This window comes from Pyxicephalus adspersus, chromosome 1, assembly GCF_032062135.1.
Source record: "Pyxicephalus adspersus chromosome 1, UCB_Pads_2.0, whole genome shotgun sequence".
In the NCBI taxonomy this organism is placed as follows: domain Eukaryota; kingdom Metazoa; phylum Chordata; class Amphibia; order Anura; family Pyxicephalidae; genus Pyxicephalus; species Pyxicephalus adspersus.
The window spans coordinates 93,432,936-93,454,949 of NC_092858.1; the positions used below are offsets into that span (position 1 = coordinate 93,432,936).

General features: G+C 35.9%; 1 protein-coding gene across 2 annotated transcripts in view; it reads left to right on the forward strand.

The window, feature by feature from the left end:
• Positions 1 to 20,102, forward strand: part of MYOM3 (myomesin 3) — a 57,757-nt gene extending 37,655 nt beyond the window's left edge. For both annotated transcript variants that reach the window (XM_072419303.1, XM_072419294.1), the window contains exons 16-37: positions 829 to 1,003; positions 2,651 to 2,772; positions 3,509 to 3,696; positions 3,948 to 4,074; positions 4,555 to 4,733; positions 5,626 to 5,740; positions 5,966 to 6,122; positions 7,151 to 7,257; positions 8,200 to 8,244; positions 9,254 to 9,390; positions 9,863 to 10,007; positions 11,100 to 11,159; positions 11,696 to 11,763; positions 12,611 to 12,721; positions 13,246 to 13,333; positions 13,559 to 13,597; positions 15,151 to 15,256; positions 16,209 to 16,372; positions 17,328 to 17,364; positions 17,974 to 17,996; positions 18,774 to 18,829; positions 19,710 to 20,102. In XM_072419303.1, the coding sequence (XP_072275404.1) occupies positions 829 to 1,003; positions 2,651 to 2,772; positions 3,509 to 3,696; positions 3,948 to 4,074; positions 4,555 to 4,733; positions 5,626 to 5,740; positions 5,966 to 6,122; positions 7,151 to 7,257; positions 8,200 to 8,244; positions 9,254 to 9,390; positions 9,863 to 10,007; positions 11,100 to 11,159; positions 11,696 to 11,763; positions 12,611 to 12,721; positions 13,246 to 13,333; positions 13,559 to 13,597; positions 15,151 to 15,256; positions 16,209 to 16,372; positions 17,328 to 17,364; positions 17,974 to 17,996; positions 18,774 to 18,829; positions 19,710 to 19,997 (2,537 nt within the window). In that variant the 3' untranslated portion in view covers positions 19,998 to 20,102. The remainder of the gene's footprint in view (positions 1 to 828; positions 1,004 to 2,650; positions 2,773 to 3,508; positions 3,697 to 3,947; positions 4,075 to 4,554; positions 4,734 to 5,625; positions 5,741 to 5,965; positions 6,123 to 7,150; positions 7,258 to 8,199; positions 8,245 to 9,253; positions 9,391 to 9,862; positions 10,008 to 11,099; positions 11,160 to 11,695; positions 11,764 to 12,610; positions 12,722 to 13,245; positions 13,334 to 13,558; positions 13,598 to 15,150; positions 15,257 to 16,208; positions 16,373 to 17,327; positions 17,365 to 17,973; positions 17,997 to 18,773; positions 18,830 to 19,709) is intronic.
• Positions 20,103 to 22,014: the final 1,912 nt, after the last annotated feature.

The window sequence follows — 22,014 nt, forward strand, 5'->3', positions numbered from 1 at the left end:
GTTGTGTTAAGTAGAAAAACTGTAATGTAAATCTCAGAACTAAATGGACAATTTAAATCTTTTGACAGGGAAACTGCTCTATTATATGCATGTCATCTGTATAATTAACTATTTGTCTGGAATTTAGCTCTAAGAACGTTAGTGTAGTCCATTCAGTAAAAAATATAATTTGCCTGATTGACTATGGAACAATAAGAGGTATACTTGGCTTAGTTTCAGCAGAAAGATGTGTGTAGGTATTAATCCATGCAAAATTTAGAATATCTAGCATCTGTTAAAATTAGCTGAACAAACTAAACTTGTACATTTTTCTGACAATTTAATTATTGGTCTTTAAACACATTCTCTGGTGCAATATTATAGTAATTATCTTTCTGCATACAAATGAAATAGCCCAATAAAAAACATCATCAAATGAAATTTTAATGTTCTGTAACCGTTCTTTGAGTTGTTCTGAATACTAAATTGACCTTAAATGTGGAACTTAACTGTATAGAGTTTTGTGTTAAGATAGAATAGAGACTGTGGAATTTGATGCTCTCTCATGGTGCTGTCTTTGTACATTTTGGAGAGACTTCCCCTCACTTCTTGTGCTGGAGACATAGACAAATTTTCTTCATCTACTGTCCCAGTGACTCACTTTCTGTTCTAGTTGTCATTAGAGCAGGATGTATGGAGAAATCTTCCCAACAGGGCTACAAAAAAAATATTACAAACCTAAAAGGGATGGCAAATCTACCCCACTGTACAAAATTTTAGAAAGTTTGGCTGTAGTTGTGCTTTACTATTAGACTTATAATTAAATACATTAAACATTTTTTATTGCAGCTCTTCCTCCAGCACCTGGACATATTTTAGCATTAAGAGACACAAAGACATCTGCTCTAGTGCAGTGGGATAAAGTTGAAGCTACTCCTGAGATTCTTGGCTATTACCTTTACAGTCGAAAAGTAGGAGAAGAAGACTGGCAACCAGTAAACAACAAGCCCCTGCAGTGTACTAGGTAAGGGGATTAAGGATAAAAAAAATGAAAAACTTGTACTGCTATAAAAACTAAAGAAATCAGAGATGGTATTTGATTACTCAATACATTTTCTTTCCACCACGTTAGAGATACAGTATTCATTCATGGGTACATTTTGGTTCCTAATCCAGTTCTATGCCAGTTGGATTGTGGTTACATGATGACAAAAAATTAGTGCACACTAATGAAATGTTGATATACTGTGTTACAAATTGAAAAGGGTCACTGTTGTCTGATAAAAAAAGGCCAAATGTTGGGCTCTGAAACATTGCTTATTTGTGACTTACAAAATGTTCTCATTATGCAATAGACGAGCCAGTGATACCTCCTGTATGAAGTTTTATTAGTATTATTATTATCTTCTTATTTCCCTTATTTCACTTGTGATATCAAATGATACATTCATCAGCCAGCATTAGTCATTTCACAAATTGTGTATATATACAGTGCAAGAATGTATACATTAACTTTTATCAAAATAGTACATTGATCCCCCTCCTATTGTGTGTAAATTCCCCCACCTACTAGATTGTAAGCTCTTCAGGGCAGGGTCCTCTCCTCCTGTATCACTGTCTGTATTTGTCTGTCATTTTCAACCCCTATTTAATGTACAGCGCTGCGTAATATGTTGGTGCTATAAAAAATCCTTTTGATTATTAATAATAATAATAATAATAATAATAATCATACAACTTTGCTTCCTAAGTAGCACTGTGAAAAGCTAATTGAGTTTCCCTAAACTTGCATTCAGTTCAAGATTCAATCCCTTAAATAAATGGATAAAGAAACAGCTGTTTGAATTGGGGAAGGTAATCTATTCAACTGAGATTTAAAATGGAAGTAGCATAGCTGTAAAAGTTTGCTGTGGGTCTCTTCTATATGAACTCATATTCCTAGGTATATGGATTGTGTAAATTAAACATTAGACTTTACTAGATTGCTAGACAGGTGAATTGTCAGCATGACACTTTTTTTTTTAAACTTTAAGCATGACACTTTGTAAGCACAGCAGATTATTATCTATGCAGATTTCAACAAAAAAGCGGATCTTGCAAAAGTCAAAATTGCAAAATAAGTAATAATAAACTAGTTAGTGTATTGTTATATAGTAAAAAGAATAGGGAATCTTTAGCAGACATATAATACATTCTTCTGTAAACTCAAAACCCCATAATTTGTATATTTTTTCACATATGGAGTCACATATGGGCTGATTTAATAAAGCTTTACAAGGCAGGAGAGGATACACTTTCTTAAGTGAAGCTGGGTGATCCGGAAAACCAGGAATGGAACTGGTCCAGGATTGAAAAAGTTTTCTAATAAAAAGAAAGTTACTTTTAGAAAATCCATTCCAGGTTTGCTGGATCACCCAGCTTCACTAATGAAAGTGTATCCTCTCCAGCCTGTAACATTTTTACAATTTAACATACATTATTCTATATACCCCACAAAATGTTTCCCCTTCAGTTCCTGTTCTAGAGACATTTCAAATTTTTGGATTTACTTTCCTTTCAGTTTAAAACCCAATGCTCAAAAGAACAGAGAGAGATGTCATCCCGTGGCTAACATTATCTACAGGCTTACAATTATTACTTATGTAGTAATAATTGATTCTTTGCTGTTTAGGTTTACTGTTCCTGAGTTGCAGACTGGGAAAGATTATGAGTTCTGCGTAAGAGCAGTAAATGAAGCTGGTCTAAGTGAACGGTCACCTACATCAAACCCGCTGAATATAAACGAGGCCATTTGTGAGTATTTATTTTTATAAAAACACAAGCCGTCTATTGACTCTATAACTTTCAGAAAAAAATCAAGTAGATCCATATGTTATTGAAAGAATCATGGCTACTGCTATATGCTTTTCTATTATAAGCATTACATTGAATTTTCCAAGGGATAGAGATTGTAGTGGTAAACATTAAAGAAGCATTTTTATTCTATTTGAATTATTACACTATATTAATGTTATAAATAGTATTTGCATAAAAATTATATCATACTAGCTCACTTGCTATAGTGACCTGAACACAGACATGCACAGCTCAGCACAATTTGACAGCTGGGAAGCAATCAGACCAGTAAGATCAGTTATTTCTGAAAGAACATTACCTGCAATATTCACCTGCCTGAAGCGCTTAAAGTTTAAAGTGCGACTTTAGTTCTACTCTAACATTGTCAGTGCTGATTGACAAGCCTTTAGCTTATAAGTCAACAGCTGGTCGGACCTAGTCCTGCCCACTGCTTTCCTGGAATGGCAGAACTGCCCCTGCCCCTCCCACTGTGAGCTGAGGTGTCTGAGAGGGGGAATGTGTGAGACAAAATAGGAGGATTAGTCTCAGTCAGTGAAAGTTGTTTTATGAGGCTTCTGCATCACATAGTAATTGGATTTAGTTGTACTTCAACATCTTGAAAGTATTGGATCTTTCTGTTTGCTCTGAATGTTTCTATGAGAATAAACTGCAACTATTGTTTTCTGTTGTTTAGACTGTCCCTCTGCTCCTTATGATTTTGCTCTCTTGAGTTGTGGTAAAGATGAAATGACCATATGCTGGAAGGCTCCTAAATTCACAGCAGGAAAGGAAATTTTAGGATACTTTCTGGATCAGCATGATTCTATGGAGGTGTCATGGCAAGATGTCAGTAATGAACCAATTCCTTCCAGGGTTTATAAGGTATTATATCACAGGCAAAATTGATAATTGTCCACTATTTTAACCTCTAATGAATATTTCCACAGTATATATATGTTTGACTGGAGTTTAGGAAATCCCCACAACAGGACATCTTAAGAGTTGCAAAAAAGTAAGATGTATATAGGCTACGGCTGTGAAGATTGTTAGAATACAGAACATCTATATACATTTTCTTCATTTGGCAACTAATTGGTACTATTTGGTAATTGTGAGATCTTTTTTTCTAACAGGTGACGGGCTTGACTGAGGGGCATTTTTATGAGTTTCGAGCTCGAGCAATAAATATGGCTGGTGTTGGAAAGATGTCAGAGCCAAGCGATCTTTTTAAATGTGAAGAGTGGACTATGCCTGAGCCAGGTAAAACATACATTTTTTTGTGACATTGTTATAAAAATGTAAGAGTACTATCTTTATTAGTGAGAAAGCACATATATAAATGTTAGTCTCATTACGACTGACATGACAAATAAAGTTGATGTTTTGGATAAAGTATAATAGCCCTTATCCCCTTGTCAATGTTATTCCTGTCTGTATTGTTGCCCAGACCTGAAAGCTGTCACTAGAGAAAGAAATGATTGAAGTTCTCTAGTGGAAATCCTGTGACTTTTTGGAGAAATATTCCATCTTTTCCGGTCGTATCTGCAATAAAAAAAGCTTTACATACACATGATAACATAAATGTATGTGCCAAAAAATGCTAAATGTTCTCAAAGGAACAGTTTTCAAATGTGTACATAGAATAATGCAAAATACATTCTTGTATTTGAAGAGTTGCAAAAAATTCCCATTCGGAGCATGTAAGGACTGCATCATAAAACAACATTTTTACATTTGCAGGTCCTCCTTATGATGTCCGATGTAGAGAAGTGCGTGATAGCACATTGATGCTCCACTGGGAGCCCCCAGTGTACACTGGGATCAGCCCAATTAATGGCTACATAGTAGAAGTGTGTGAGGAGGGCACTGAGGCTTGGAGGAAGATGAACGAGGAGCCCATCATGGAATCCCATATGAGGGTATTGTATGTTAAAGCTGAAGTTTATTCTGCCTATTTTTTTGCCTTCTCTGGTTCCTTCTCTCATCAACATACGTATTACATTTAACAATGTATATATATTTATATGGCTGTATGTAGATTTCTGAAAACCAATTATCCTCTGCCTTAGCCTTATTCAAATACAGAGGAGTTATGCAAATATCAAAATGCATTGGTAGCTGGTTGCAAGCCTAAATGAGTGTCTAGTCCTAGGCAGACTGCCCTGTGTGACATCCATAGTTAATGCTGGGCCTCCATTACTGAAAAAAAGGTAAATCCCATAAATGAACACATGTACGTAACTGTCTCAATCCCGACACGCTACATCGATAGGCTTCCTCAGGGGATATACGGAGAGTGTTACATCATAGTGTTGGTGTTTAGGACATTTAAAAATCAGCTCTTGAGGAGGGGTAGAATCCTGATAATAAATGTATCCACGGGGTGGCTGAAAGTAGCACACTTTTGCTTACATGTTGCAAACAATTTAGCTGTTCTTGTATAGCTATCAGGCACTATCTCCCAAAATGAATAAAATTGGATTTGCCTATCCATGCTGAATGTAACATGCTGTAATGCAATATATGAAACTGATTCTTTTCACCCAGGATTGTGGGATATTTTGTAACATTTTGTGACATTTAAATATCTGTTTGAAATTTTGCCGACAAACCCCAGGCTTTTCTGTCTTTCTTACTATTTATATTTCACATAATGGGGTTATCTAGAGAAAAGGGTGAGTGTGCCAAACTATATATATAAAGTTAGTAAGTTAGTAAGTGACTTATTTTTCTTAGAACTTAACAGTATTTCTTATAAAAGCTACTGAAAATGCAGAATGCTGTTTGACATAATGTGCATATTTGTTTTAGATCTCTGAGTTGGATACAGATAAAAGTTACCAGTTCCGTGTCCTGGCTGTTAACACATCTGGACCTGGAATTCCATCTCTCCCATGTGATCCTGTGGTGCCTACCACTAAAGAAGGTTTAAACATTCTCAAATGCGTATATTTCTGCACAGTGCCAGTACTGTCTTCTTTTTTTTTTCAAAATGTAAACACTTACATTTCAATAATTACCAAGCATCATGTTTAATATAAAACCATGACTATCATGGCTTACTATCAGCTCTATTTCCTAACATCAATGGCAGCATGCCTGTTACATCAACAATTTTGTGTTCAAGTAATAAAGTAATGTTTACTTACAGGCACAAATGAAATTGAGGTTGGGGTGGATGAAGAAGGATTTATTTACCTTTCATTTGAAAACCCAGAGCCTGTTGATAATCCACAGTTCCTCTGGTCCAAGGACTACAAGGGAGCCCCAGATTCAGATAGAACAGAAATTTCTACAGATGGAAATAAGTAATTACTTGGACATGTTTTTACTCTATGGGGCTGATTTAATATAGCTCCCCAATGCTGTAAAGGATTCATTTTTATAAGTGAAGCTGGGTGATCCAGCAAACCTGGAATGGATTTCCTAAATGTCTTTTGTTATTTGTTTGCAAATTTTTTTTCAATCCTGGACAACTTCCATTCCAGGTTTGCTGGATAGCCCAAGGATACACTGATGAAAGTGTATCCTCCCCAGCCTTGAAGAGCTTTAATAAATCAAGCCCAATGTGTTTATGGATTTAGATGTGCCTTCTCTTAACACTTTATTATGCTATAATTAAAAACTATTTTCACTATTTTCACAAAGTATGATCATAGCTATTTCTGCATCCTTGTCCATTATTACATTTTCCACCTCTATGACTGTGTTAGGCTATCCACCTTTGTAAACATGCCAATAGTCAATCACAGGCTTGTTTGATATTAATACAAAAGGGATGAAAGTTCTTACCCCATACAAGATGTACGCAAACATTCTATCCATATACACACTTACGTATATGCAGAAACTCCTGACCATGTTTTCATTGGTCTTAACTGGCCAACAGACTTGCATTGCAGCATACTCAAATAAGTGGTATAGCAGTAATGTGTTTTTTTATTGTTTGCTGCATCACAAGAAATAGTGCATGCACCTTTTTTTTTTGGGGGGGGGGGTTCTTGTTAGGAAAATTTAGTCTACCTTAGTGCAACAAACTTTATGGACCACAATTGTGTAAACCCAGCATAGAAAACTATCCATAAAATTAAAAATATGCTTATCAAAAATGTAATGTTTTCATTCAATAACTATAATATCTACATTTTCAATAGTTTTGTACAATTATCAAGTTAATTGGTCCTCACATTGGTTAAATCAGCCACATTGTTTTTTTAGTCCACAATAAAAATATACACCTAGAACATTTCCATAATACAAGGATTTTTTTTTAATTCAGTAAAAAAATAGAAAAAGAACAGTAATATGATTTTCTAAATTTTGTTTGTTGTTATAGGTCCAAACTTATTCTAACAAACCCTTCTGAAGAAGATGTAGGAACCTATTCTGTTGAAGTGCTGAATACAGATGGAGTATCTGCAAGTCACAACCTGACAAAAGAAGGTATGAAAATCTTTTATGCATTCTGTAGTACCTTAAGTAATTCAACTGAAACATAGCTCACAGCTATTCAGTATATTGGAACCAGATATTTATTAGTCACACTCCTCCCTAACTTTGCCTTCTTTGTGATCTGACCACCACTTAAACCTCAGTGACATGAATATGAGACTTACTGTAGTTTTCAATCATTGAAAATTGTGCTTCCAACGGGCCCACTTCAGCACTAATTTTTATATTCACCATTAGGTGTATTTAATTAGAGTTGTAGGTACCCTACAAATGCACAATTCATTGATTTTTTATTTGTTTATTATGAACTGCCTCATTCATATGTAGATAATATCAATGATACCATATTTTTTAGCTTTAGATAAAGTAAAATGTTAATACCCCTATTAGGTTTTTCATTTTTGGCCATCTGTGACTCTCTCATTATGACGTGGTGACAAAAGTTCAGGTTTTTCTTTACTTTGCATACCAATGACAATGGTTACCAAGAGAAATATAGAAGCTGTATCTCCTCAGCTGGGCCACAGTATTAAAAACATTGGTCCTCTAACTCTTTCTTGCTATTTTCAAACCTGAAAAAAAAATATTTTGCCTTGAGTTACACTTTGGGGATTATTACATGTTACTTTAAACTAAATCAGTGGGTTTAACCAGTCATTTTCTTTCTCCCATATTGCCTAAGTGGGGCTGTTGTAGGTATGTGTGCTTGTTCTGCATACTTTTTGTAAAGATTTCCCACTTTAGGAGCTTACAAAGTATCATGCTTTCAAAATATCTGGATGTTAAATACTATACATTTATAAGAATATCCAGGTTTTATAATATGGATAAATAAAAAAAAACACTTATCAATGTAATTAAGAAACCAACTTTGATTTGTCAGTACTGTTTCTTTTAAGTATTAAATATCTTTATGTTGTTTTTTCCTGTTAGAATTAGAGGAACTGATGCGCAAAAGCCATGATGTACGACATCCATGTAAGTGCATTCAGATGCCAAACAACATTATAATAAAATATTGTAAGAGAAATATGTGGTTAACTTGTGAATGATGTGAAGATAAATAATGTGCTGCTAAATTTTCTGATTGCTTAGAGGTTACTGTATTTACCACACTAAACAACACTGATTTGTCAAATATATTTATTATCTCCTACTCAACAAACCAAAGGAGATAATTTAAAGATGTGTCTATAGGCACAGACATAAGATGATAGTTAGACAGGGGGCCTTAATTTGGCCTCATGACAATGTCTTTAGGTACAACTGCTGGCATAACCATAAATGTTCATGGTTATGGAGTTGAGAGAAAAGAGACGTATGCGGTTTGTCTAAAGGGAAAATTACAGACAATGTTCTGAGTAAAGATACAAAAAATCTCCAATGTCTTCTAACAGTCTTACTGTGAATAATGTATCACTACTAGAGAAAGTTTTGGTGGATCTTTTGCCTTAAAAATGGGCTTCTGGCTTAAAAGTCATTTTAATTTTTAATAATCTGCAATATTTAAGGTATACCGAATAAAGCTTGTTCAGGCAGACAGTTGTAGAACAATGCTGCTTCTTAACTAGATAGTAATCAGTCTTCTACAACTGTGTACTTTGTTTCTTTAAGCTGTTCACAGGTGTTTGAAGAAGTTCAGACATTTGTTCTACTTTTTTGTTTAACTTATACAAGAGAAAACTGACTGCCAGAGGCTTCAAAAAGCACCGGAGAATCAGAGGCCCACCACGGCAGTTGACTTATGCCTGACAACTATTTATCAAAACCGCTGTCATTTGTTCCCCTATAACTATGGCCACAAACATGAAAAAATTGCCTTTGTTTATCGGGATTATTGGGCCATTCAACTTATATTAAATCACTTACTGCAAACACACAAATATTGTAGAATAATGTTAATTTTAAACCACAAACACTGTATTTGAATGCTGAATATGAACTAGTCTGGAGAGAAGTTAATATATTGTAATGCCTATTTCTTTAGTAATACAGAAAATCTCAGGCTGGAATGTGGAAGTTTTGGAGAACGGGGATGTGCGCCTCTGGTTACAAGTAGAAAAACTATCCCCTGCTGCAGATTTGGAGATGATCCTTAACGACAAAATCATCCAAAATACACCGGTATTATGTTTGTTTCCTATATGCAGAATTCTAAAAGTGTATATTAACAAGCATTACAGGCAGGAGTATAAATGTATTTAGTTTATCACTTTAGTTATCACTTTTATCAGTAATAGCCCTATAGTCATAACTAGGCTTGGTCTGCTTTGTCAAATTCTACACTATTTATTTAGGCCAAAATAAACATTGCTTATGAACTCGACAGTTCTTCAGTTTTTGTCTTGATTGGGCTAGCAGTTTACTACTTCTGTTATCATCTGCTGGCGTGATACACTGAGCTGCACCTGTACCTGTCATTTTCTATTAATCATTCAGTTGCAAAACTGCATTTAAAACTGTATAATAAAGGCTAGATTAGCAATTAGGCTGTATGAATCTTGTTTGTCCGTTACTGGTTATTAAAGACATATCCAATTAAGCAAAAACAAAAGAAAATAAATATAGTTTGAGAGTTTTTTTCATTTATTTTCAGAAGCGAAAAATAACATTCGACAAGGAAAATGGACTAATTGAAATACTTAAGGAAGACTTTGGTGAAGAGGATAAAGGAACATACACTGCAAAAATAGTAGATGGAAAAGCATCAAACCACTTCAGTGTTACCCTTATTGGGGAAGGTCAGAAAACGCTATATATATACAACCATATGCTGTTGATAAAAAAAATCATCTGGTCCTTAGCAGGTCTTAAAATTAGCAATTAAATACAACCTCAGATGAAGAACAGCACATGCCATGTTACACTAAGTCATTCTTTTTTAACAAATCAGTCAAAATAAAAAAGCAGTGTGTGCAAAAAAATAACTACACCTTTACTTTCATGGGAATTAGGAGGGTAGGTAGCAGCCAGACGCTGCTAATCTCAATGCACCTGATTATATGGTGTGATCACTTCTGTAAAAACAAATGTTTTGGCAGATTTGTTGGTCTGGAGCACGGCTTTGATTTGTATCTGAAGTGCGTCTGAACAAATCACAAGTTTTCTGGAAAAATATCCTTTGGACAGACAAAACCAGTGGAGATGTTTGACCTTACTGCACAGCTTTCTGTTAGGCGAAAACTCAACAGAGACTATTAGCATAAACACCTCATACCCACTGTCAAGCACAGTGGTTCAGAGGGGATGATTTGTTCTTCTTTTGCAGCCACAGGGCCTGGGTACTTTGGACTAAAGTCAACCATGGAGTCCTCTGTATACTACAGTAATCTGGGGCCAAATGTGAGGCTTTCTGTATGATAGCTTTAGCCAAGATGAAAAGGGGTCATGCAACCGCACAATAATGCCAAGCATAACAGCAAATCTACAACATATAGGTCTAAAAAGAAAAGATTTGTGGTTTTACAATGACCCAATCAAATGCCACACCTCAACCTGATCAAAGTTCTTTGGCAGGACCTTATAAAAGCTGTGAATAAACAAATTTTTGGAAACCTCAATGAAGGGATGATGTAATGAAGAATGGGTCAAAATGTGAGAGACTAATAACCATGAAAAATGATTACTTATGTTATTTCTGCTAAAAGTGTTTCTAGAAGCTATTGAATCATTGAGTGTATTTAGTTTTCCATACATTGCTTCTCCATTTTGGCTTCATTTTTAATAAATACATAATGACACTGTAGAGTCTGCTGATTGTATTTGATTTGTATCAATAGAATTTACCATGCAATGGAAATGTAATATACTAACCAATTTTATTTCTTTTTAAGATTTTGATAAAGTTTTTGATGAGTCTCAAAAGAAGCAAAAGGCGTGGAAAAAAAAGAAAGGTAAACTATGAATATCTATACTTATAATACTTATTCTAATGCTGTTGGCATGGTTTTTCATTAACCAAAAAAACTGTTTCACCTTCCTTTAAATATTTTATCTTGGTGCTGCTAGTTTTCTGCAGCTCACTGACTATCTGCATGCATGGCTTCATGCCATTGCTTAGAGTTGACAGAGCATCCCTGGACAGTTAACATCTTCAACATGGCACATGTGGAATGGAGACATATCAGGAGGAGAGACAGGGACAGAGTGTTTTCCTAACCAGAAATGCCTTAACCAAGACCTTCACAGCAACATTATCAAGAGATTCAAGATGCCTTAAAAACGTGACATTTAGTTTACTAATTAATTGAATGGGTTTAGATATCCTGTAATACTTTCTGACCTGCCTTATCACATAATCAGATGTAGTCTATCAAGCTTTTTCATGGCGGTAAGGCGCATTTGTTAGGGCTTTCATAAAACAGAGGTACCATGGACTATTGTGCTAAGTAAATCTGCTAACTAGTTGATCATGTCTGTGTCATGCCAGGACCACATTTTAAAGAGCAGTTGCACTGGAAGGTTACAGAAGACTGCCATGTTATTATGATATGCAAGGTAAGAATTGTTGTATAACTATGATCATTATGAACATGTTCTATTTGGACCAAATTTCTACTAAGGACCATGTGATACATGTAATACTGTCGCTGAGAGGAACATCTTACTCCTTCATCTAGCTCAGGGGTCGGCAAACTCTGGCCGACCCCTGGCCAGATACAGCCTAGCTGGTAGTTCGTTCTTGCCTAACACCCCCTGGCCGATCCGGCCTAATACCGGCAACCCACAGCTCCGGAGCCACGGGTTGCTGGCCGGATCTGCCAGGGGGCCTTAGGAACTACCAGAGCCGGAGCTGCCTCCTTGCTGTTGCTCCTCTATTTACATTGGCCAGCTGGCTTGGTAAATAGGGAAGGCTCCCTGAAGGGAAATCTCCTCTCCTATTCACTAATTTACTATTTAAACTATATCAAAAATCTACTTTATTCTACTAATCTAGGAACTGCTAGTTTATCTCAAAGAATTATAATAGCACTACTATTTATACTTACGGTATATAATGTCAATTTATGAGTATTTAAACACTGCTGTACAGGTAGTTATGTAACTAACTATTCTAGGAGGAGGCTCACAATCAAATGCCCCAAACTTTAAAAAGATATCACTGGGATGTTTTGTTTTGTTTATTTTTTGGGGGGGGGGGGTACCTGAGCGCCGAGAGGAAACCCATCACATTTGATTTTTACCTGAAATCCTAGCGCTGAACAAGTACAGTGCTAGCCACTGAACAACCATGTCACACAAATACATAGGTATTCTAAGCACTTGCGCATACTTCTATTTGTCGGTTTTTATGGTCTCAATTTTCAACAGCCAAACAGAGGTTAAAGAGCTTTGTTCCTTGCAGGTGACAAATACTAGCAAAGAGACAACCCTCAAGTGGTCTGTGGACAACAAACCACTACCTAATGGACAATTTGATAATGAAACTGGCTCGGGAACGCTGATAATTAAAAAGGTAGGTTAAAGCAAAGCAACAATGTGTTCACGACAATCAACAACAGTACGTGAAATATTTCAATGGGGACACCTGTTCCAATAACAGTCTAAGAAGGGATTTCTTCTCACTCTCTGTTGTGTCTTTAAAGTGAAAGGAACTTTCCTAAACAGGACACAGCAAAAAAAGAAAGAAAAACCCCATGATCTCTTTAAAAGATAATAAAAAAGTTTTTGGTTGTGGGTACACTTTAAAATATATTCATTTGGTTATTCAAACACAGATTCACTGGTGTTAAGGCAAATGCAGCCCAACTTTCTATAATATTTTAGTTCTTACTTCAGCATTTAGTATTAAGAATTACAAAGAAAGATGAGCATATTTATTACTGTATATTAAATTACTGTATAAATAGTGAAACCTAATTTGGTTTTTAATGAAAGTTCTTTTTTTGATATCATTAATTAATGTTTAGTAGTTAGATAATGAAAACACATGTTTAGCAGGTTTTACATATGATTTACTTTATATATAATTATTTCTAGTTCACAAATGAAGATAAAGGTCTTTACAAAGCTGTAGTAAAAGATAGCAGAGGAGAGGACACGACTGAACTGGATCTTACCAAAGAAGGTAGGTGTGATGATCATTATTAAGCTGGAGGATATATAAAATTGTTTGTTATATAATATGTTATATTCAATATTATTTTGATTTGTACTACAATGTGACGAGATGGAATACATTTGTCGGTGTATTCACTTATTTTTTACCTTATACACTTTAATTAAAGAATGCTACTTTTATTACTGTAATTTTTGTAATCCCTTGCATTTTGTTCCCTTTTTATTTTTTTAGGTTTTGACGACCTAATGCATGAGATTTGTAAAATAAGTGGTAAGTGTATAAGTAGGAGTTTTCGAATCTCAGTTACAACAAATAGTGGACAGATAGTCCACATTTATTTACAAAGTCAAAATAATATCAACCCTAAAAACTATATTCTATGAAAAAAATGAGAAAAAATGTCTCTTTATAAACTAAAGACAGACCTATATGAAAACATTGTAATATAGGAAAAATGTGTATGGGTACCTAAAGACATGTGTCTGCATATTACCTGTATATGTACTGTATAGTATGGGAAAAATTCTCATCCATACAGTTGCAGCATTTCTCATGACAGTGAGCGCTAACCAAACACCAAAGAGTATTTACCATGATGAGGGTAGCTCAGACACTCTAGCCCATCCTTCACCACCACCATCAGAACCTCCGCCTCTCCCCGAACCCCCCATTTGCTAACCAACCATTCCCCCACCAATAAATACCCAGACACCAATCTTGGATTTAAATTGGCTGGCAAGCAGCTGTTTATTTAAACACCAATAAATAAATAAATGACAAATAAATAAATACATTTACACTTTTGATATGCAAGCATACATTAACATAACATAACACTCCATTATTATTACTTAACCGGGATTATATAACGCAAACATATTATATTGAATATAACCTATTTAACCAACAACCTAATTTTTCCCTTTTTTTAATACCTAACCATAACAACAATATCCATAATGTTATCAAACTCCATACTCCCAGTTCTACACCCAAACAACCAGGCTGCAGGTCTCAGAAGGCAAAATCCACACCCAACAGGACTTTAACTCTTCCAACATCTCCACCTTGGCCCCTAGCCGCCCAGCACCGCCTCAGGAGTCATAATCATCCGTTCACCATAAAGGGGGAGACCCCACCAAAGAGCATCCCCCCCTGCCAAATACCACCACTTTACCAATGCACTGGATCCTTGCCTTCCAAGACCCCAACCGCTAAAATTAACCACATTTTCAAAATATTTATCAAACTTTTTCTTCCAAAAGAGGGCCTCTCACTTCCATCCAGGCCCTTTTAACTCATCCTATTCCTAATCCCCTCCTACTCCACGCTCCACACAAGCACAACCCCCTCTAGCCTCACTACATTTTATTAACCCTTAACACCCCTGGGCTAGGCCTACCACCCCGTCATGTAGGCCCTGTGCCTAAATTCCTACGGCTACGGGCCTCACTTAACTGTTTACCAAGCTCCTTTTGTAGCATGAAGGTCAAAGAATCAATGTCCTAAAGAGATAGGGAGACTGTCTGCATGGAATGTGTATGCTCCAGTTTCCTTTAACAAACCAAAACTTGGAAATGGTTTAATTGGTATCCCACTGAATTGGCTATAGTCTGATTTTTCTCCATGACCAGCCCTAAGCCATTATATTTCTACTTCATTGCATCGTAAAATTCAAGCTGTTAATCTCCAACAACACATAACAATAAAAACCTAAATGCTAAACATAAAACATTTTATTTGTTCATGAGTAATGTATAATAGCTGGGATAGTAGGGATTTCTGAATTTTTAACTAACCAATATAATGTTCTCTTTTACAAGCATTGTCTGCTTCGCCGCTGAAATGTAAAGGCACAGCTGAAGGAATAAAGATCTATAGCGATGTGAAATATTTCACGGAGAGCATGAATCCTGTGTGGCACCACAAGTATGTTTATCTATATTCATATTCATTAGAGGGAATAAAACTGAGTACCCTGATATCAATGTACATTATTAGTCACAAAGAACTCACTGGGGTTATTTTACAAAAGAGAAACATCTATTATCTGGGCTGTATACCAAGCAAAATTAATTATTCAGAAAGCTTAAAGAAAACCTAATTATTTGCAAGTAAATATAAAAATTGCAATTTTGCTTAATTGGATGGCTGATGTCAGCAAAAGTGCACCTCATTCACTAACCTAGGTGAAATTTTGCTACACTGGGAGAATACAGTGGAAGCCCATTAAATAAGTTTTACAGAATTTGGGATCATTGGATAGAATGAACTCACAAAACTAATATTAACACATGTACAACCACAAATATTTACTACTTAATTTTTAAATTAAAAAGAGTCATTTAATAAATATAAATATGGGTATGGTCATCTGTCCACTCACCATTTTTTGTTTTAAAAACAAACTAAACGTGAATTATCCCTCGCTGTCACTTGCTGGTGACTGCTACAGGAAACATTTTGCTTTAGATACTTTTAGATCAATATTATTTATATATGATACCCTTTACATAGAGCATTTTCAATTTGGATTTAGGTAAGAATATAGTACTGGTGTAGTAAAGTAAGCCTGTAATCACCTAGCAATTGTCTACATTTTCCCTAAAAAAGCTGGTTTCAGGGAAGCAAATAAGCAATTCTACTGCAGTGTAGCTGAACCCTAACAGATAAGTGGTTTCTTTGATTGGGAGTTCCAAGATGAGAGTTGCAGTCAGAAGCTTCTCACTCATGTATTACAATAACGGATTTATCAATATCTTTTCATAGTTTGGATGATTCTGTTTTTATGTTACAAAATAACCATTTTGGCTTTCTTCAATATCCTTTAAAGAAAAATTAGGATTTAAAGAAAACTCACAGTAATTTCTGTTACATCCAGAGATAAGAAATTAAGCAGTACAGATCGACTTAAATCAGGAAGCACAATGGAGCAGGTTTGGCTGCACATAATAAATCCTACGGATTCAGATCGAGGCCTGTACACCCTGGAACTGTTTGATGGCAAGGACATTCATAAGAGGACTCTTGACTTGAGTGGCAAGGGTAATTTGTATATACTAATTATAGAAATTTTCATGTTTATTATGTGTTTTGTAGTAAAAAATACAGTAAAGAACATGAATATATATATAATTTTATATGGCGTCACCTTTGATTCTGCCCTCTCATTTACCCCCGATATTCAGAACATTTCCGGGTCCTGTCAATTTCACCTGCATCTCCAAAATCCACCCCTACCTGTCCCCTGAGACCACCGAACGCCTTGTACACGCTCTTATCATCTCTCGTCTAGACTACTGTAACCTCCTCCTCTCTGGTATTCCACTAACCCGACTTTCTCCTATCCAATCTATTATGAATGCTGCGCCCAGACTCATCCATCCTTCCCTCCGCTCCTCTTCCGCTGCATCTCTTTGTAGTTCTCTTAATTGGCTTCCATTTCACCTTAAAATCAAATTCAAGCTCCTGTGCTTTGCCTTCAAATCCCTCCACAGTTCTTGTCTCACTTACATTTCTGACCTGGTAAAAAAAATACTTCCCTAGCTGCTCTCTTCGCTCCTCCGATGACCTACAACTTATTTCCCATAAACTCATCACACTTACGGCTACAAGACTTCTCTAGAGCTGCCCCGACTCCCTGGAATGGTCTTCTTCATCCTATTCGGCTTGCTCCTACTTTCTGCTCATTTAAAAGAGCACTCAAAACCAATTTTTTCAAACTTGACTACCCATCTTCCTCTGTCTTTTGAAACCATCACTACTTCTTATTTGGGGCAGGGTCCTCTCCTCCTGTGTCACTCTCTGTATTCGTCTGTTATTTGCAACCCCTATTTATTGTACAGCACTGCCTAATATGTTGGCGGTATATAAATACTGTTTTTTATTATTATTAATAATAATATATGTATATAGCCATTTTTTCCTAAAATGGAATAATTATGTACACGTGCTTGTGTGATATAGCCAAATTCTCCTTATTTCTCTTTTTCCTTTTCAGCATTTGATGATGCAATGGCAGAACATCAGAAATGCAAGTAAGTACTAACAATGTATTTACTTTTTACTACCAGTGAAATGCTTGCTCCTCCAAAACACCTAAATATACATTTTTATATAATTCATATCTATTTGCTAAGTATGCTAAAGGATGTCCAAATATGTTCATCTACAGTTTTGATTTTTACATGTCAGCCATGTGGATTGCTCTGTTTGTTCCTGATTTAACAGTACTAGTTCCTGATTCAGTAGGAAGCTTATTGCACCCACAGACAGTAAATGCCAGTAAATAGTCTGACTGTTAACATTTCTTAAAGCTTAATTCTATAGAGACATAAAAGACACAAAATATTGCACCAAATCGGTATGTTAGAAAACTGAAGAACCTGGTGTGGGCCTCTTGTAGTCCAGCTACAAGAAGTGAAGTGAACGTCTTTTTGACAAAAAGCTGACAGTGACCCAATTTTTTCATTTGGTCCTATGAGTTGTTTCTGCTTTAAATGTACATGGTACAACTGAATAAGAGTGGTCAATTGGTCTTGTGAGCCAACACATTTATTTTAAAGAAATGTTTGTAAAAATGTATGTTAATCATACTGTTTATCAGTATTCAAAACATGTAATTTTTTTTATTTATTTTTTTCTAGGGAAGCTCAGATAATAGAAAAAAGTAAGTGGAAGTCATGATTGCCATGAAAAATCACATTTAACAAGTCCTCTTCCTGTCAGTCTCATTTATGGTATTCCCCAATACTTATAAACCAAGGTACAACAATGCCTGGTATATGTGTGTTCACATTCTTTGCGAAATCAATGTTGCTTTCCCTTGCTCTGACCACCAATATTAAAACGTAGCGGGAGGACCTCCCCCATTATGGTGGTGGGAGCAGGAGGAGCGACATTGATTGGGCAAAGAATGGGCCTGGTCAATAGGAACACATATGTAACCATCAACTGTTTAATTGTCTGGCACCTGCCCACCAGTGTATGGCCATCATTAAACTTTGAGTCCTCCCTATTCATAAGCAGCAGCATTCATTTCTGATGTTCATTTAGCCTTCTAACAGGGGACAGCTATACAAACTCTAGATTTTCATCCAACATGATCACAAAGATTTGTCTCAGAAGATGATATTCTAGCATGTGTACACAACTTGGGTTTAGACTTCATTAAGATGCATAACAACCAAAGCAATAGTGGAACTTCCAGGAGAAGTATCTCAGGGAGCAAATTCTTGCTTGACACAGCAACACTGATTAGCTTACTCTTGCAGACAGTATACCACTAAATATCTCAAAATGAGCAATGGTATCACAGTGCCTCATTCACACTGCTTATGACCCAGGCCCAGCACATTCGTACTTCTAAATCCAGTATTCTGATCACTAGTGGAATACGGTGAGTTCACATCTGCTCCTGTAATCTATGTGTTTATTATACTTCTAGATCGTGCTAAGGTGGTTCGAGGTCTTCCAGATTTGGCAACAATAATGGTGGATAAGGTATGTTTAAAATTAGTCACTGCTTTGTAGTTCATGCCATAAGATTTATATTTGATTCAATAAAGCTTTCCAAGGCTGGGGAGGATAGACTTTCATAAGTGAATCTGGGGGATCCAGCAAACCTGGAATTGATTTCTTATAAGGCATTTGCTACTTCCACTCCAGGTTTTCTGGATCACAACGGTTTACTGATGAAAATGTATCCTTTCCAGCCTTGAAGAACTCCAGCCCACTACATCTAGGTATTCACCCATATGCAGTGTGTAAAATAGTACAACAACATTTTATCAAGGCATTTCTACAAAAATAAATCAGAGCAACTGTTCTATATGTAAATGCTTTCTGCAAGAAAGGCTATTTATTTGTTTTGCTTCCCCCCTGCTATCTCCACCTTAAGATGATATATAAAGTGTTGGGTATTTTGCTTTCCAGTTCTCTCAATTTGTTCCTACTTTTGTGAAAAAAAAACTGATCTCTAGATATGTTATAAACCAGTGTTTCTCAACCAGGGTTCCTCCAGAGGTTGTTAGGGTTTCCTTGAGGAATTAGCATTTGTGACAGACACCAAAGATCTTTTTGTCTACCTGTGGCATTCTGCCCACTGGACAGTAATGTGACATTCTTCTCAATAACCACCACAATAATGTACTGTGAGCTGTGGATAAAGTAATTGTAGCAGGGGTTCCATGAAGAACTAAAAGTTATTCCCAAAGGTTCCCCAATTTTTTTAAAAGGTTGAGAAACACTGCTATAAACTATACCCGCAACCAAAAAACTTTTGGGCAAAAATATTTTTCAGATTATTTAAACAAATATTTTGTATTGTGCACATATTTCCAGAATGTTGAAATCATGTCAGTTTTCCTGTTTGTATTGCCAGACTTTGTGTTTGACATGCCACATATCTGGAGACCCTGCTCCTGAAGTCTCTTGGGTAAAGAATGATAAGAAAGTGATATTCAAGGATCGCTATAAACTTGACGTGAAGGGTACTGTGGTAACTATGACCATAGAGAAGATCTGTGCTGAAGATTCAGGCCGGTATTGTATAACTGTGAAAAACAAGTATGGCTCAGAGATCGGGCAGGTGACTGTAAGTGTATTTAAGCATGGTGAAGAACCAGAAGAACTAAAAAACACACCGGACATAACTGCAAACCTAGAGTAACTGATATCACAATGAGAAAGAGAAATTATAATACTTAATAAAAAAAAATTGTGTGAATTCTGCAGAAAGATTTCAATTATTATCTAAATAAAACAACTCTGTGTATATTTGTGTTTGTTTTCATTTCTCCATTTAGGGATTTTCTGCTATTTTATTTTACTTTAGTGTTCAAATTTTCATATTTAGTGTATCTACATAAGACTTGAAGTTTACACTGCACTTCACCACTGTAACAGAGACACAGGCAGAAATATATACCTTCCAGCCTTCTCAACCCTACTTGAGTGTGCTTTGTGCAATAAACTTATAGGGTCTTATTTATTAAAGCTCTCCAAGGCTGGAGAGGATACACTTTCATTAGTGAACCCTAGAGTGTGAACAATGTGAAAAAAATGTCATTCTCATATTTAATTCTGATATTGTTTGAGGTATTTAATCATGAGCTTTTGGTAATAGAGGCCAAATGTCAAAGTTCCAATGAAAATTAAAAAAAAAACCTTTAAGTATAAAAAACAAATATATACATGCAGGTATTTAGGGGTATCTATACAAGTTTTAGCATTCTTACCATAGGGTCTGAATGGATACTTGTATTCAAAATTTATATTTTTTTTTTACTAGGGTTATGGCCTTGTCATTTTCATAGCAAAAGAGTTCAGTGAACTTTCCCTGACACAAACCAGTTCTAAAAGGTTAGTAACCTAGACTTTGTTTAAAGGTCAGCATATCAGTTACTATTTCTTACTGTTGCATTCTTAGTCATAGTTTTGTAAGGTCAGTAACCTGGGCTTCATTCACAAGCTTAAAATTCTTTGTCTCAGTTACACAGTTGGATTCCCCATGTAAAATAGTTATTATAGTTATTACACACACACTAAATGTCTCTTAAATAAATCATACTGGGTTTTAAACTTTTGTGCCTGAGTTCTGAGTATGCAAATGTAATGTACTTGCATTTTTTTAATACCTGCTTGTTATCAGCCAATATTCCTTACAGATACATACACAGAGTGTTTGGAAGACATTTACTTAACATTATATTTTTCAGGGGGAAACCAAAGCACACATGCAAAGAACATATACATGTCATGATTAAGCCCATAGGGGGATTTAAATCCCCTGAGGAGGGTGGCATGTGGGAGTGTGTATAGGTGAAGGTATTTTACCTGGTTAAATGACACCCCTGACTTTTCACAGGTGAAGAGCTAAAAGGTGAGTGAGAGTTATTGGGCATTCTGTTCTGGCATGCAGACAACTGCTAGAAATGCTCACCTGCATGGATGGCACTGTGATAATGACCCCCACCCTACCTGAAGCCAGGCTGCTGATAAGCTGCTTCGAGGTAACTGGGTGTCTTGAGCTTCATAAAAAAGACAGGTTTACAAAGTAATTAAAATGCTCACAACACTAATGTAAGGACAGGTTCAGACCTGCACCTTTACAGCTGCTTGGCCACTCACCCACCATGAAGCCCCAGTACAGTCTGCAAGGATACAATACCACTCATCCTGGGAGCAGCACTCCCAGCCTTTGAGCCCAGGTTTTTGCCTTTCGAATATGTGCTTTTCTACCCCTTTGTTACAATAATATCATATTTTATGAAAAAATAGCTAAAACCTTAACTTTTTATTACATTTCTGACAGATAACTGCACTGCACCTTCCTGCTAGTATGATAAAAGAAAATGTAACAAAAATCATTTTATACATTTTACTATATGAGACCTGTCCTGAACTGTTGATTATCAATATGTTTTTAGGACACCAATACCTAGGTGGATGTACTTATGGGGACACTTATGGGTGTGCAGAGGTCTCTAGACCTCCTACTCTACAACAGAGATGTGACCTCATCCAGCCTTGAAAACCTGCAAGAGTTTGGAAATCTCTGTGTCCATTATTATATCTGCTTCCCATCATACACAAATCATACTTCACAATAAACAATGTATTACACATATACAAAATATGTGTCAAGAAAACCTCTAGGTAAAAGCCTGGCATTAAAGACAATGAAG